Source organism: Hyperoodon ampullatus (assembly GCF_949752795.1).
Source record: "Hyperoodon ampullatus genome assembly, chromosome: 15".
In the NCBI taxonomy this organism is placed as follows: domain Eukaryota; kingdom Metazoa; phylum Chordata; class Mammalia; order Artiodactyla; family Ziphiidae; genus Hyperoodon; species Hyperoodon ampullatus.
The window spans coordinates 15,596,556-15,610,294 of record NC_136928.1 but is presented as its reverse complement, the minus strand read 5'-3'; the positions used below and the strand labels follow the sequence as shown (position 1 = coordinate 15,610,294).

Below are 13,739 nucleotides of genomic sequence, written 5' to 3'. Positions count from 1 at the left end.
AGAGGTTAGGTGGGGAGAGTCAGATCAGGAGCAATGGAATTGGTGGTAAGCTCTATTAGTATGGAGCCAGTGAGTGAAACACTGAATTCGGATGTTGGACCTCAAAATATTTATCTGGAAGAGAACTTCTCCAGAGGATATAAGTTCTGCAGATTTACATCTATATCATCCTTCCACTAGCCATTCTAAGCCATGTCTTTATATATATATTATACATAAAATTAGAAAGTGTAATCTGATAAAAATCCTATTCTGCCTTTCAGATGTAGCTCACATATCACCGTGAAGCCTATTTTAGTCTTCTCAGCTAAAAAGCAGTTCTAGAATTTCAGAGCCGAAAGAGACAGTAAAAGCCATCTTAACCAACCCTGATTTTTGTGGCTGATTTTCTCCTTCCAAACTTTTTTCATATTCTATGCTTGTCTTACAGTACTCACCACCTTTGTAATAATAACATGTGTTTTTTTTTTTTTTTTTTTTTTTTTTTTTCTGTACGTGGGCCTCTCACTGCTGTGGCCTCTCCCGTTGCGGAGCACAGGCTCCGGACACACACAGGCTCCGCGGCCATGGCTCGCGGGCCCAGCCGCTCCGCGGCATGTGGGATCTTCCGGGATCGGGGCACGAACCCGTGTCCCCTGCATCGGCAGGCGGACTCTCAACCACTGCGCCACCAGGGAAGCCCACATGTGTTTTTAAATACCATGTTATTTGATAGCATGGCTGATAATTTTTTTATTCATGTTATATTCAGGGGAAACCAAGGTTTAGATTAAGAAAGTTGCCCACGATCCCATGACTTTGCAGTAATGGCATGGGTATTAGAATTCTGGTCTTCTCACTCCAGGTGTGATTGTTAGTCTCTTTGTTACATGATGCTGCCTATGATGTATTTGTTTACTTACTTATAACTAAATACATGACTTAAATAGTTCTCCTATAGCTTATAATAAAGGCAGGAAAGTGAAAATTAAAGTTAGATCAAGGCAATAGAGAAATAATTCTGCTAGGGACTTGGAATAAGATTTGTGTTTTAGCATAAATTTAGATTTCAGACACTAAGCCAAACAAAGTAAGCAAGGAAAAAAGTGATGGGTTGTAAGGTTCTTTTTCTCTGACAATGAAGCAAATAAATGTTTCGGATGAAAACTTTTTCCCTGTTTCTAAATTTTTTAATAAATTTATTATTCTACTTTTACATAAGAGATGTTGAGAAACGCAGCAGGCAGTGGCTGCATGGTACTTGCAGAAAGTCTTTGTATGGCTTTTTATATTTTAAAAGTGAATAACAACTGAAGATATATAATGATCTCTAGTTTTGTAAAGCCACCTTGCTAGAAAATGATCTTAGTCTCTTATTCTAGTTCTTTAATCTGTTGCAAGGTGAGAACTTGGAGAACCTATAGAAATCACTGTTTTAAACATCTCCCTTTTGGTGATTTGCAGGATCTAGAGAGCAGGCAACTCAGGACTGAATTTCTAAAAAATTCTCTGAGTGTAGTTATCCTTTACTGACTGAAAAAGGATTTATTATGTCCTTCAGGAACTAGACATCTAGGTTGCAAGTTGATAATCCATTTTGAAAATTCTGAAGCTTGACATGTGTTTTTGCTGGGGGAGGCTGTCAATTCACATCTTAAAGGACTTGGGTGTGGAAGAGCTCGTCAGCTGGGATGTCATTTGCTCATCCTCTTTGGATCTGCTGAAATGCTTGGACCAGAGCTTGGGGGAGGCCTCAGAGTTTTATAGCTAAGGTAATTTTAGACTGGAGTGTTAAGGGCAGGTATTACCACTGGTTACCTCAGCCACAGTGAAACCTCACTAAGCCTCCTGCAGAATGCCTAATGTTGAGATGCTGTATATAGTGGATTATATATCTGCAAGTAACAGAACATAAGACCCCTCTGAATAGAAATTTATAAAAATCATTCATTTTAATGTTGAAGAATGTTTCCTAGGAACAACTGTTCTAATTTTGACATAATGTCATTCTTTCTGGCGATAATTTGCCAATAAGTTCAGCTATTTCTTAAACAGCTCCTGGTTTCTTGTGATTAGAAGAGAAGTATGTTAATGTAGCATTTCTGTGGCAGAATATTTATTGGGTTTCTCCAAATTAAATTAAAGCTAAAGCAGGAAGAGAGTCAAAGCAACAGCCTTGTTTTACATTATTTAAAATTAGAATTTTGCTTGAGAGCATTCGTTCCCAGATTGTGGAATTTATGTTACATTCATGTGGCTTGGCTCATGGTGATTTTTTTAAGTCCTAAAAATTAATTGATGGTAAGTCAGTAAAAATTGTAAAAACATTAAAAATTTGCTAGAAAGTTTGGACTTGATTTCCTATTTTATTTTTAAAGAAAAGGAAAACGAGGCTCATAGAATATTCAGTTGCTAGAGTGAGAATCCAGCATCCAGTAAGTACTCAGCTTCCTGGTTCCAGAGCTCTTTCCACAGTATGATGCATGTGCATTTCTTTCCAGTGCATTCCATGCGTTATCACTAGTAATGTTAGGATATGATTAGAAACCGTAGCAATCCTCTTAGCCCATGTTTTCTTTAGTTGGTATTTTGACCATTGTAATTCCTGCTTGGCAAGGCTACTAAGATTTGGTATATAGAACGTAGGAAGCTGAGTCAGTTCTTAAGGTGAGCAGACACTGAGGATTCTGCCTCAGGATCTTGCGGAGAACTCCAGCTGACACATATAATAAAGGATATCTATTAAGGAGGAGGGGTGTGGAAAAAACTATGGTAAACAACATACTTAACAGTGAAATGCTGTAAGTTTTATCTCTGAGATGAAGAATGGATCAAACAAAGATGCCCACTAAATACCACTTATATTCAACATCATGCTAGTTGTAGCCAATAAAGTAAGACAAGAACAACTACTGAAACTCACGCACCTAGAGCCTGTGCTCTGCAACAAGAGAAGCCACCACGATGAGAAGCCCGTGCATCGCAACAAAGAGTGGCCCCTGCTCACCGCAGCTGGAGGGAGCCCGCACACAGCAACGAAGACCCAACGCAGCCATAAATAAATAAATAAATAAAATTTAAAAATAAATAAAGACAAGAAAAAGAATTAAAAACTAAAAGGATTGGAAAGGAAGAAAAAAATGTTATGCACCTCATATTATGATAGTTTATGGAGGTCATCCAAAGCATCTACAGATAAGTTACTAGATTCAATAAGCAATTTAGCAGGATAACAGTTGATACATAAAAAACAACTGCATTTCTATGTTTATGTTGAGCCGTATGAATTTTACCACTTCTATAGATCAGAAAAGGCAACAGAGTCTAGCCAGACTCACACATATATGGATACTTGATTTATGAATAAAGTGTCGCTGAAGAATATTGGGGAAAGAAAATATTGGGGAACAGTCAATAAAGGATGCTAGGACAAGTGAATATCTATATGGGAGAAATAAAACTTTGACCTCACACCAATAACAAAAATAGTATAACTGTTTTGGGACTCTGGAGTCTTTTGAAGGCTTATAGCTTCAAGCGGAAGGCTTGAGGTAAATTAAAGTAAAATATGGTCCATTTCAGCTCTTAGCCTAGAAGCAGTTACCCACCCTCACCCTCTGCCCTGTGGCAAGCAGCTCTGCATGTTCATCAAACAGCTTGCACACAGCTTGCAGAAGCCTGTGGGCAGAAAAGGATTCTGTCCTCCAAATATTGGGGATCCATGCCCTGATTGCTGCTTTTGATCGCAGAGGTTTAGACAGAGAGGCAGGCGGCCATTATTGTTGCAACTCCCCCATGGTTAAAAGTTCCTCACCCTGAAGTGAACCAGAAGATTTAAAGGGCTGACAACCTTCAAAAGCCACTGCATATATGGGGGAAATTAGAAAATCACTTTGAATGTTCAGGGAGAAACCCAGGTTCATAAAACACCTGAGAAGACCTTAAGTTTACACCTCAGGCTTATCTTTGGCACAGACATAACCTACATCATAAAACCAAAAACAATAAACAGAAGCAAACAGATAGCAAACTCTGGAAAAGGAGGAGAATCTGACACCCAGAGTTACTACATTATTAAATTCAAATATCCAGTTTTAGACAAAAAATCACAGTGTACAAAAAGAAACAAAGTATGGCTCATTCAAATGAAAAAATTAATCAACAGAAACTATCTCTGAAAAAGAGCTGATGGCAGTTCTACTATACAAATTTGAAGTAGATCTACTTTAAAACAGTCACCTTAAGGATGCTCAAAGAACTAAAGGAAGATGTGAAGAAAATCAAGAAAACAGTGTATGAATAAAATGGAAATATCAATAAAAAGATAGAAAACCTTGATGGGTGACATCATCAAGATGGCAGAGTAGGCAGCCCTAGCTCTCATTCTTGTACAGAAACACTGACATAAAAGTAAATATTGGTACCAGAATACTTTGAAGAGAAATTCAGAATCCATCCAAGAAGCAGAAGTACCCCTAGAAGGGCACAAACTGAGAGCAGTCAGATTTTGCTGGTAAGAGGAATACTGACTTTTCTTTAATCTTTCATCCTTTTGTTCCTCAGAATCGAGAATTTCCACTGTCTTATCTTCAAGTTTGATAATTCTTTCTTTTGCCTGCTCAAATCTGCCTTTGAATCGTTCTAATGAATTTTTCATTTCAGTTTTTGTACAATATTTCAGTTTTGCAAGATGAATAACTTCTAGAGATTTAGTGTACAACATGACTGTAGTTATAATACTGTATTGTATACTTGAAATTTGCTAAGATAGTAGTTAATTGCTCTCACCAAGAAAAAAGTATATGAGGTGATCATTTCACAATGTATATGTATATCAAAACATCACATTGTATACCTTAAATATAAACAATTGGGCCTCCCTGGTGGCGCAGTGGTTGAGAGTCCGCCTGCCGATGCAGGGGATACGGGTTCGTGCCCCGGTCTGGGAGGATCCCATATGCCGTGGAGCGGCTGGGCCCGTGAGCCATGGCTGCTGAGCCTGCGCATCCGGAGCCTGTGCTCCACAACGGGAGAGGCCACAACAGTGAGAGGCCCGCGTACCACAAAAAAAAAAAAAAAAAAAATATATATATATATAAACAATTTTTATTTTCCAACTATACCTCAGTGAAGCTGGGGGAAAAAGAAATTAAAAAGAAAATTGAGCTGGAAATACAGTAACTGAAGTGAAAAATTCTCGATGCTGAGGAACAGAAAGATTAAAGAAAAGTCAGTAGAGCCTAAGACCATCAGGTGAACCAACATATGCATTGTGGGAGTCCTGAAAGGTAAAAAGAGAGACAGAATACTTGAAGAAATAATGCCTGAAAATATCACAAATTAATGAAAGACATGAATATAAGCATCCAAGAAGCTCAGTGAACTCCAAGTAAGATGAACTCAGAGACTCATACTGGGACATGTTAAATCAGACCTTAAAAAGGCAAAGAAAATCTTGAAAGCAACAGGAGCAACGGGACTCATCACATAAAAAGGATCCTTGATAAGTTACTAAGAGATTTCTCATCACAAACTTTGGAGACCAGAAGGCAGTGGACCCATATATTCAAAGTATTAGAAGGAAAAAACTATCAACCAAGAATCCTATAACTGACAAAACTGTTCTTCAAAAGTGAGGGAGAAATTAAGACATTCCCAGATAAACAAAAGCTGAGGAAGCTCTTTACCATTAGACCTGCCTTGCAAGAAATGCTGAAGGGAGTCCTGCAGGTAAAAATGAGAGAACACTAGACAACAACGTAAGGCCATATGAAGAAATAAAGATCACAGTAAAAGTAAATACATGGGCAGTTTAAAACTTGGTATTATTGTAACAATGGTTTGAAACTCCACTTTTTGTTTTCTACAAGATTTGAGACTAATACATTAAAAAAATAGTCTAAAAGCAAGGATTATTGTCACTTTGGTTTGTAACTCCACATTTTGTTTTCTATATAATTTAAAGACTAATGTACTTAAAAGAATTATTAGTTTGTTTTTGGATACAAAAAGAAGAAATTCTGTGACATTATCAACCAAAAGAAGTAGGGATGGAGCTGTAAAGAAGTACACATTGAGTGTGATTGAGTTAAATCTGATAAAAATTCAAATTAGAGTGTTATAACTTTAAGATGTTAGATTAATCCCCATGGTAACCACAAAGAAAATAATATAGGAAATACACAAAATGAATTTAAACATTTCACTACCAAAAAATCAACTAAACCAAAAGATGACAGGACTATAGGAAATGAGGGAATAAAACAGTATAAGGCATATAGAAAACAAATAGAAAAATGACAGAATTAAGTATACTATTGAAGCTGAGCTGGTAGGAATTCAAACAAGTTTGTTGTAGATTTAAGATATAAATTATAATCTCCAGGGTAACCACTAAGAAAATAATGTAAAATATACATAAAAGGAAATGAATGGCCAACTTCAGCTTGTGTAAGCTAAAAGAAGTCAGTTTTAGGCATGTACAGTCTTATCAAGGGTATGTTGGGAAGTCCCTGGCGGTTCAGTGGTTAGGGCTCCACACTTTCACTCCTGAGGGCATGGGTTCAATCCCTGGTTGGGAAACTAATATCCCGCAAGCCACAAAGCCAAAAAAAAAAAAAAAAAAAAAAAAGGATATGTCATAATAAGTGTGTAATAATTACAGATAAGAGCACAAGATTTGAATTCTGACATATACTGTTTGATCCTGGACTGGTAAATATAATTTGAGTGTCTCCAGTGTATTAAGAACTGCAAGGACCACTAGAGATAGAGACAGTTGTGGCAGTTATGCACTTTGAATTATAATGTAAGGAGATGTTATTACAAATGAAAATTAAATTATTGATATGTCTTTATAAAATTCAGGTTACAGTAGGGTTTTCAGTCTTGGCAATATTTATATTTTGGACCAGGTAATTCCTTGCTGGGAGATGAGGAAGGAAGACTGTTTTATGTGTTGTAGGGTGTTTAGCAGCATCCCTGGCCTCTACCCTCTAGATGCCAGTAGCCCTTTCAGTTGCAACCATCAAAAATGTCTCTAGACATTGCCAAATGCCCCAGAGGACAAAATTGCCCCCAATTGGAACCACTAGGTTATAGGGATAGACTTATATATTATTTTTGTGGTAAGAGAATTTAATACTGTTTGAGAATATATCACATACTTATTTTTGCAGTCTTTTCCATTTGAGTGGAAGAATAGTTCGTTTTCCTCCTTTATATCCCTTTGGGGTGGTCTCTGAGAGAGGCTGTGCTCAGACTGGTCTGGAATGTGGAGCCTAGCAGTGAGCTAGGCTGAGACTGGAGCCCTTAAATGCAACAAAAGAATGGAGTCTGACTTGTGGGTGGGAATTGTGCTTATCTTTGTAGATGCACAGTGAAAAGATCATTTGCAATACGTCAAGCGTTACCAACTTTAAGTATCTGTGATTCAGTGAAGTTTACTTTGAAATATTGTAGGTATGTCTTATATTTGATAGAAATACAGAAATACATGGCACAGGCATTTTCTAGGGCCCTGAGTACTCCTGACAGACCCTTATCTCTGAGCATAAAGTTCAAAGGTTTCCACTAATCAGATGGTGAAATTGGAAATCTCAGTCTCTTCTAGGGATTGCTTCATAGTTTGGTGAGCTGACCATCTTTTTTCATATGATTACTAGCCATTTATTTTTCTTTAAGTGATTTGCCTCCTTTTCTTTGCTTATATTTCAATCACAGTATTCTTTTCCCCAGTTTCTTTCTTTTTCTTTCTTTTTGCTGTTCAGTTATAAAATACTTAAATAGCAGATCTTTTCATTGTTACTAATGTAACCCTTTTTTTGCTTGATTTTTCTCTTCTTTTCTGGGGGGTGGGGTGGGAGGAGGCATTTACCTTGTTTATTTTTTGCTCATTCTTCGGCTTTCAACATTTTTGAATCATTTTGTGTTAGGTATTTACAGTCTATAGTTGGGCTTTGTTTTTTCAACATGATCCTTTTGTCTTTCTTAATAGATGAGTTTATCTCATTTAAATCATGCTATATATGTGTTTAATCTATTCCACCTAATTTTTATGCTTTCCTTTTTGTTTTCTCTCAATTTCGGGGCTTAAGTTTCAGATACGTATTTAAGATATGTTTAAACCTTCATTTCTCAAATTACTTCAGAAACAAAATAGTGTCTATTGTGATCTTTCCTTTTCTCTCAATATTTAGGGTTGTGCTGAGATTTTTATTCTAATTATAGTTAAATGACTTTTCTATTTTGTGGCTTATACTTCAAAAACAACATTTACTTTCTGCTTTTCTAACCTTATTTCCACAGTTCCTTTACTGTGTCTGCTTATCTTTCACAAGACAGCTTCCTCATTTGCAATTCTTCATGAGTAATCATCTTGGCCAGATTGTCTTCATGAAGATATTTTTTTCCCCTCCAGAAAGTATACATGGGTGCTATACTTCCTGAGTCTCCTTTCTGTCAGCTCCAGATGGGGACCACAGTTTAGCATGTCCTAGAATTCTTAGGTTGTACTTTTTATTGAAGTAAAAGTGACACACAGTAAACTGTCCATGTTTAAAGTGTACGATTTGAAAAGTTCGACATATTATACACCTGTGAAAGCATTACTGCAATCAAGATAATAAATATATGTATCCATGGCCCCCAAAAGTTTACTTGTGACCCTTGGTAATCCCTCTACCCTCACTCTCCATCTCTAGGCAACCACTGATTTGCTTTCTGACACCATCAGTTTATACTTTAAATCATGTTATATAAATGGAATCATATAGAATGTACTTTTTGGGAATTTGACTCAGCATGATTATTTTAAGAGTTATCAATGTTGTTGCATGTATCAGTAGTTTATTCCTTTTTCCCCATTCAAATGTTATTTTCTGTTCTTTTAAAAATATTTTTTCTAAAATAATAAAGAAATACTTAATAGAGAAAAAGAAAGGTTCCTAGTCTTTGAGTTTACTCTCTTTTTATTGCTGAGTAGTATTCTACTGTTCTATCCCATACCACAATTCATGTGTCACTTCATCTGTTGATGGAAATTTGGGTTGTTCCAGCACTGACCTATTACAAATAAAGCTGCCATAAACATTCATGTATAAGTCTTTGTATGGACTTATGCTTTTGTTTCCCTTGGGCAAATATCTCAGAGTGGTCATATGGTGGGTGTTTTAAGTTTAACTTGTAAGAAATTGCCAAGCTTCTTCTAAAATGGTGATTCTGTTTTACATTCCCACCAGCAGTGTATGAAAGTTCCAGTTACTGCATATCCTTGCCAACCCTTAGTATCGTCAGTCTTTTCCATTTTGGACATTATTGTAGGTTGTAGTGTATCGTTGAAGTTTAAATTTACTTTCCCTTGATAACTGGTGCTGAGCATCTTCTCATGTGCTTAACTGACATTTGTAGAATTGCTCATTTTTAAAAACTGGGTGGTTTTCTTATTATTCAGATTCATAAGTTCTTCATATGTTCAAGATACAAGTCCTTCATCAAATAGGTGATTTGCAAATATTTTCTCTCGGTATGTGGTTTGCCTTCTCATTTTCATAGCGATGTCTTTTGGTGAACGTATTTTAAAAAATTTGTTGAAGTCCAATCCATCAGTTTTTTCTTTTATGACTAGTGTTTTTTTTGTCCTGTTCATGAAATCTTTGTCTGTTTGAATGTTGCAAATATAATCTATTTTTTTGTCGAAGCTTTATAATTTTAGTTTTTATGCTTAGAACTATGATTTATCTAAAATTAATTTGAGTGCATGGTGTGATACAAGGGTAAGGGTTCATTTTCCCCCAAGCTTTGTCCAGTTGTTCCAGCACCATTTGTTGAAAAGATACATGTTTCTCTACTGAATTACATTGATGCCTTTGTTGAAAATCAAGTTGACTATAAATGTGTGAGTTCGTTTCTGAGTTTTCTCCAGTTCTGTTGATCTGTTTTGTCTGTCTTTATACTGGTGCCACACTGTCTTGATTGCTATACCTTTTTTTTCTATTGTAGTAAAATATGCATAACATAAAATTACAATTTTAACCATTTTTAAGTGTACATTTCAGTGGCATTAAGTACATTCGCATTTGTTTCTGCATCACCACCATCTAGCTCCAGACCTTTTATTTTCATCCCAAACCGAAACTGTGTGCCCATTAAACAACAATTCCCCATTCCCCCTACTGCAGCCCCTGGCAACCAGCATTCTACTGTCTGTCTCTATGAATTTGTCTACTCTAAGTACCTCATGTAAATGGAATCATATAGTTTTTGTCCTTTTGTGACTGGCTTGTTTCATTTAGTCTAAGTGTAGACTTAGTTTTCATGGTTCATCCATGTTGTAGCATATGTCAGAATTTCCTTCCTTTTCAAGGCTGAATAATATTCTTTTGTATGTATACACCGCATTTTGTTTCTTCATTTATTCATCAGTAGGCACTTGCGTAGCTTCCATGCTTTGCAATTGTGAATAATGCTGCTGTGAACATGGATATCTAAATAACTGTTGAGTCCCTGCTCTCTGCATTCAGTTCTTTGGGGTATAAACCTAGAAGTGTGATTGCTGGATTTTCTAATCCATATCCTACACTACAGCCAAAATAATGTCTTTAGCACTTAAATCGTCTAGACCATGTCTGTGTCTCTGTTTCTCTCCTACAACTTCAGTCCCCTTGTACTGCATTTAGAGTACAACACAGTCCAGACTTCTTAGCATGGCTTCTTACCAGGGCACAACATAACAGGGCGCTGCCTCACCTCCAGCCCCATTTCTGCTTCTCTCCCCCTTCTCTCTAAACTCCAGCCAAATAGACCTGCCGTCTGTTTGTTGAGCATCCAGGCTCTTTCCTGTACTAGGACCTTTTCACGTGCTGTTTTCTCCACCACCACAAAATCCCACCTCCAAACACAGCTCTTCTTTATCCTTTAGGTTTCAGTATAAATGTTATCTCTTCAGACAGGGCTTCCCTCATGACATATTTAAGCATGTCACCTATTTATTCTCTTTCATAACATCTTTCCAATTTTTCCAAAGTCCTTTATTCAATGTATAAACACATTTATTTAGTTTTTAAATAACTGACTCCCCCTACCCCTACCCCGCCCCATGCCTCAAGCTCCATGGTGGCAGGAACCATAGTAGACCAGCACCTGCACACAGTTGAGAAGGAGTGAACAGTGAGAGACACGTGTAGCCTTACAAAGTAATTGGAAAGAGGACTCTTCTCATAGGATGTATTGGTTTGGCAAGCTTCTAAAAATCAATCCTATTACTTTGCATTACTTCCATGTGTGTTTAAAATTTAATCCAAATTATTCTCTCATTTGAATTATATGGTATGACAAATCATTTCATATGATTTAGGGAACAGGTTTAACCTGAAAGTAAGTATAAGGTCAAAGTTGAAACTGTAATCAAATATGTTGGATATTCTGTATGTCTGTAGTATAAAGATTTGGTTTCTGTGTTTTCACCATTGTTTTCTTCCTTCACAGACTGAGACAACACTTGGACTCAGTTCATACCAACAGAAAAGGTAAGGCAGTAATAGGTATATATATATATTTTTAATATATAAAATTTTATGTATTTAGTAAGATACTGACATACTTTTAGGTCTTTCTGGGGGATTCCTGTTCTCCGTTTTCCCCATACTTTTTTTGGTGAGGAGGGAAAACAAATAGTAAATCGCATTATATCATGTATTTCAAGTATTGTGTATGGAAGACCAAGTTTAAATCTGAATTTGCATGTCATGCATTGTGTAGCATTCCTTCTGCATCACATGCAAAAGGGTTTACTTGTAGCTGAAACTCCCCTTGCTTTGGAAGAGTTTCGGCTTTATAGCTCCCAGTGACCTCTCCCGTGGTCCTCCCTGCTTTTTATGGGCTGAGCAGTGCTGCCCTCAGTTGTCATCAAGGGTCTACCTGCAGGCCCCTGGCAGAGGAGGTTACCGTATAAGGAGAGATGATTCTAATTACAGGAGACCCTAACTGGTTGTCTTGTTGACCCCCCTTGTTTGACACATGAGGACTCTGAGATTCTTAGAACCAAGGGATGTGCTAACAAGGTTAGACTGGCAGAGTTTCGGGTAGAATTCATTATCTTCTGATCACCAGCCCCGAGTTGCATTCCCTTTGATATTCTTATATCAAATATGGAATCCTTCAGTGTTCACTGTATTTTCTCTCTTTAGCCAGAAGAGCAATATAGAGTTAGTTAAGAATTAGAGGGGAAATGCTTTGAAAGAGGCATAGGGGAGCCAGTGGAGGCACATGAAGGAAAGTAGTCGTGATGGAGCTTACTGCACAGTCTGCTCTGTGCTGGGGCTGTGGATACACTCCCTGCCTTGAGATGTCTTGAAGGACAGTAGAGATACAGCTTCTGATGAGGTTATAAAGCATATGTGTTGATGAAACGACAAAGGCAATCTGCTTTCTGAAAGAAGGCAGCTCACTTGAAGAGTATATTATAATCCAATGATAGAAGCCTCAGGGCTTAGTTGTAGGGGATCAGCTACCTGAGACACACGGGTGTGCCTCACATGGTGTCTCACTTTCATCATCAAAACAGTCCACAAGGCCTAAGGCACAGCTGAGGTGAAGTTAGCCTCTGACTGCAGCTCCTGGTCTCCACTACTGGCTGCCTCTACCAGCTTCTCCTTGGGGGTACCCCCGTTTCTGCTAAGCATTAGAGATTGCTGAGATGGACACTTTGTGGCTTTTGAACTCCTGTAGTCATTTGTACACCAATTTCTGACTTCTTGTACTCCCCAGTTGTATAGTCCATTTGCTGCCCTGTGACTTTTCTAGTAAGCCAAGAGATTCAGCCCCATCCTTTCTTGTATTGCCTATACATGATCTCCTGAGTGAAAACTCTCATTCTGTAAGTGAAACTTAACCTGCTCCAGGGAAATTTATATCATGAAAAGCTTAGTTACAAAATGATTCTGTAGCTAATGGTGGTGAAGCTAGTCTCTGGCTACCATTTGCTCCGTCTCCACCACAATGGTTACTATCTGCTTCAGCCCCAAGGGCTTCCAGGACATTCTGCAAAGAGAAGAGCTGCTGCTTTCACGACCTCAGGATCATGGGAAGTAAAACTATGAAAGAATTTTCCAAGATACTCTTTTTTATATTTCTCTCCTACCTTCTGGTTCACCCTTTCTAATTTGTTTTAATACAGTTATCAATTACATGATAATATTTTGTTTAAAAAGATGCCAGCTACATAATATAATGGTGGATAATGTGCACATAGTGTTCCATCAGTGTTTATTTTAGTTGAACACCAAAATGTTATAATGAGTACCAGTAATGATTTAATATTTTGGGATGTGAAGCCACCTTTTATGAATGTCTTTTCCTAGGGTTGTAGAGCCCTATGGTGGGAGATTAGGAATTAAAGAGACCTGAGTTCTGTGTTCACCAGATGTGTAGCCTGGAGAAAAACTATTTAACTGCTCTGAGCATGACTTTCATTTGCATACTGGGGAAGATCATTTCTCAGCCTGATGTATCTTATATGTGATATAAGGTTATGCATTATATAAGGTTGCTGTAAGGACCAAATGAGAGATTTATTTGGGTAACAGTAGTTTGCAAACATTAAAATGTTACATAAGTTGTGGGTGTTTGTTAATTTATTTGTTCAGTCATTCAGCAAATATTTACTGGAATCTTTACATACACCAGGCATTGTTCTAAGAACTAGTGATTCAGTCATTGTGTTTGTTATCTATTGCTGTGTAATAAATTACCTCCAAACCTAG

General features: G+C 37.3%; 1 protein-coding gene across 1 annotated transcript in view; it reads left to right on the top strand.

Moving 5' to 3' along the window:
• TMEM131 (transmembrane protein 131) overlaps positions 1-13,739 on the top strand; it is a gene marked incomplete at its 5' end in the record, with an annotated part of 192,115 nt that overhangs the window by 53,652 nt on the left and 124,724 nt on the right. The window contains one exon of the mRNA XM_079721265.1: positions 11,464-11,504. Within this exon, the coding sequence (XP_079577391.1) occupies positions 11,464-11,504 (41 nt within the window). The remainder of the gene's footprint in view (positions 1-11,463; positions 11,505-13,739) is intronic.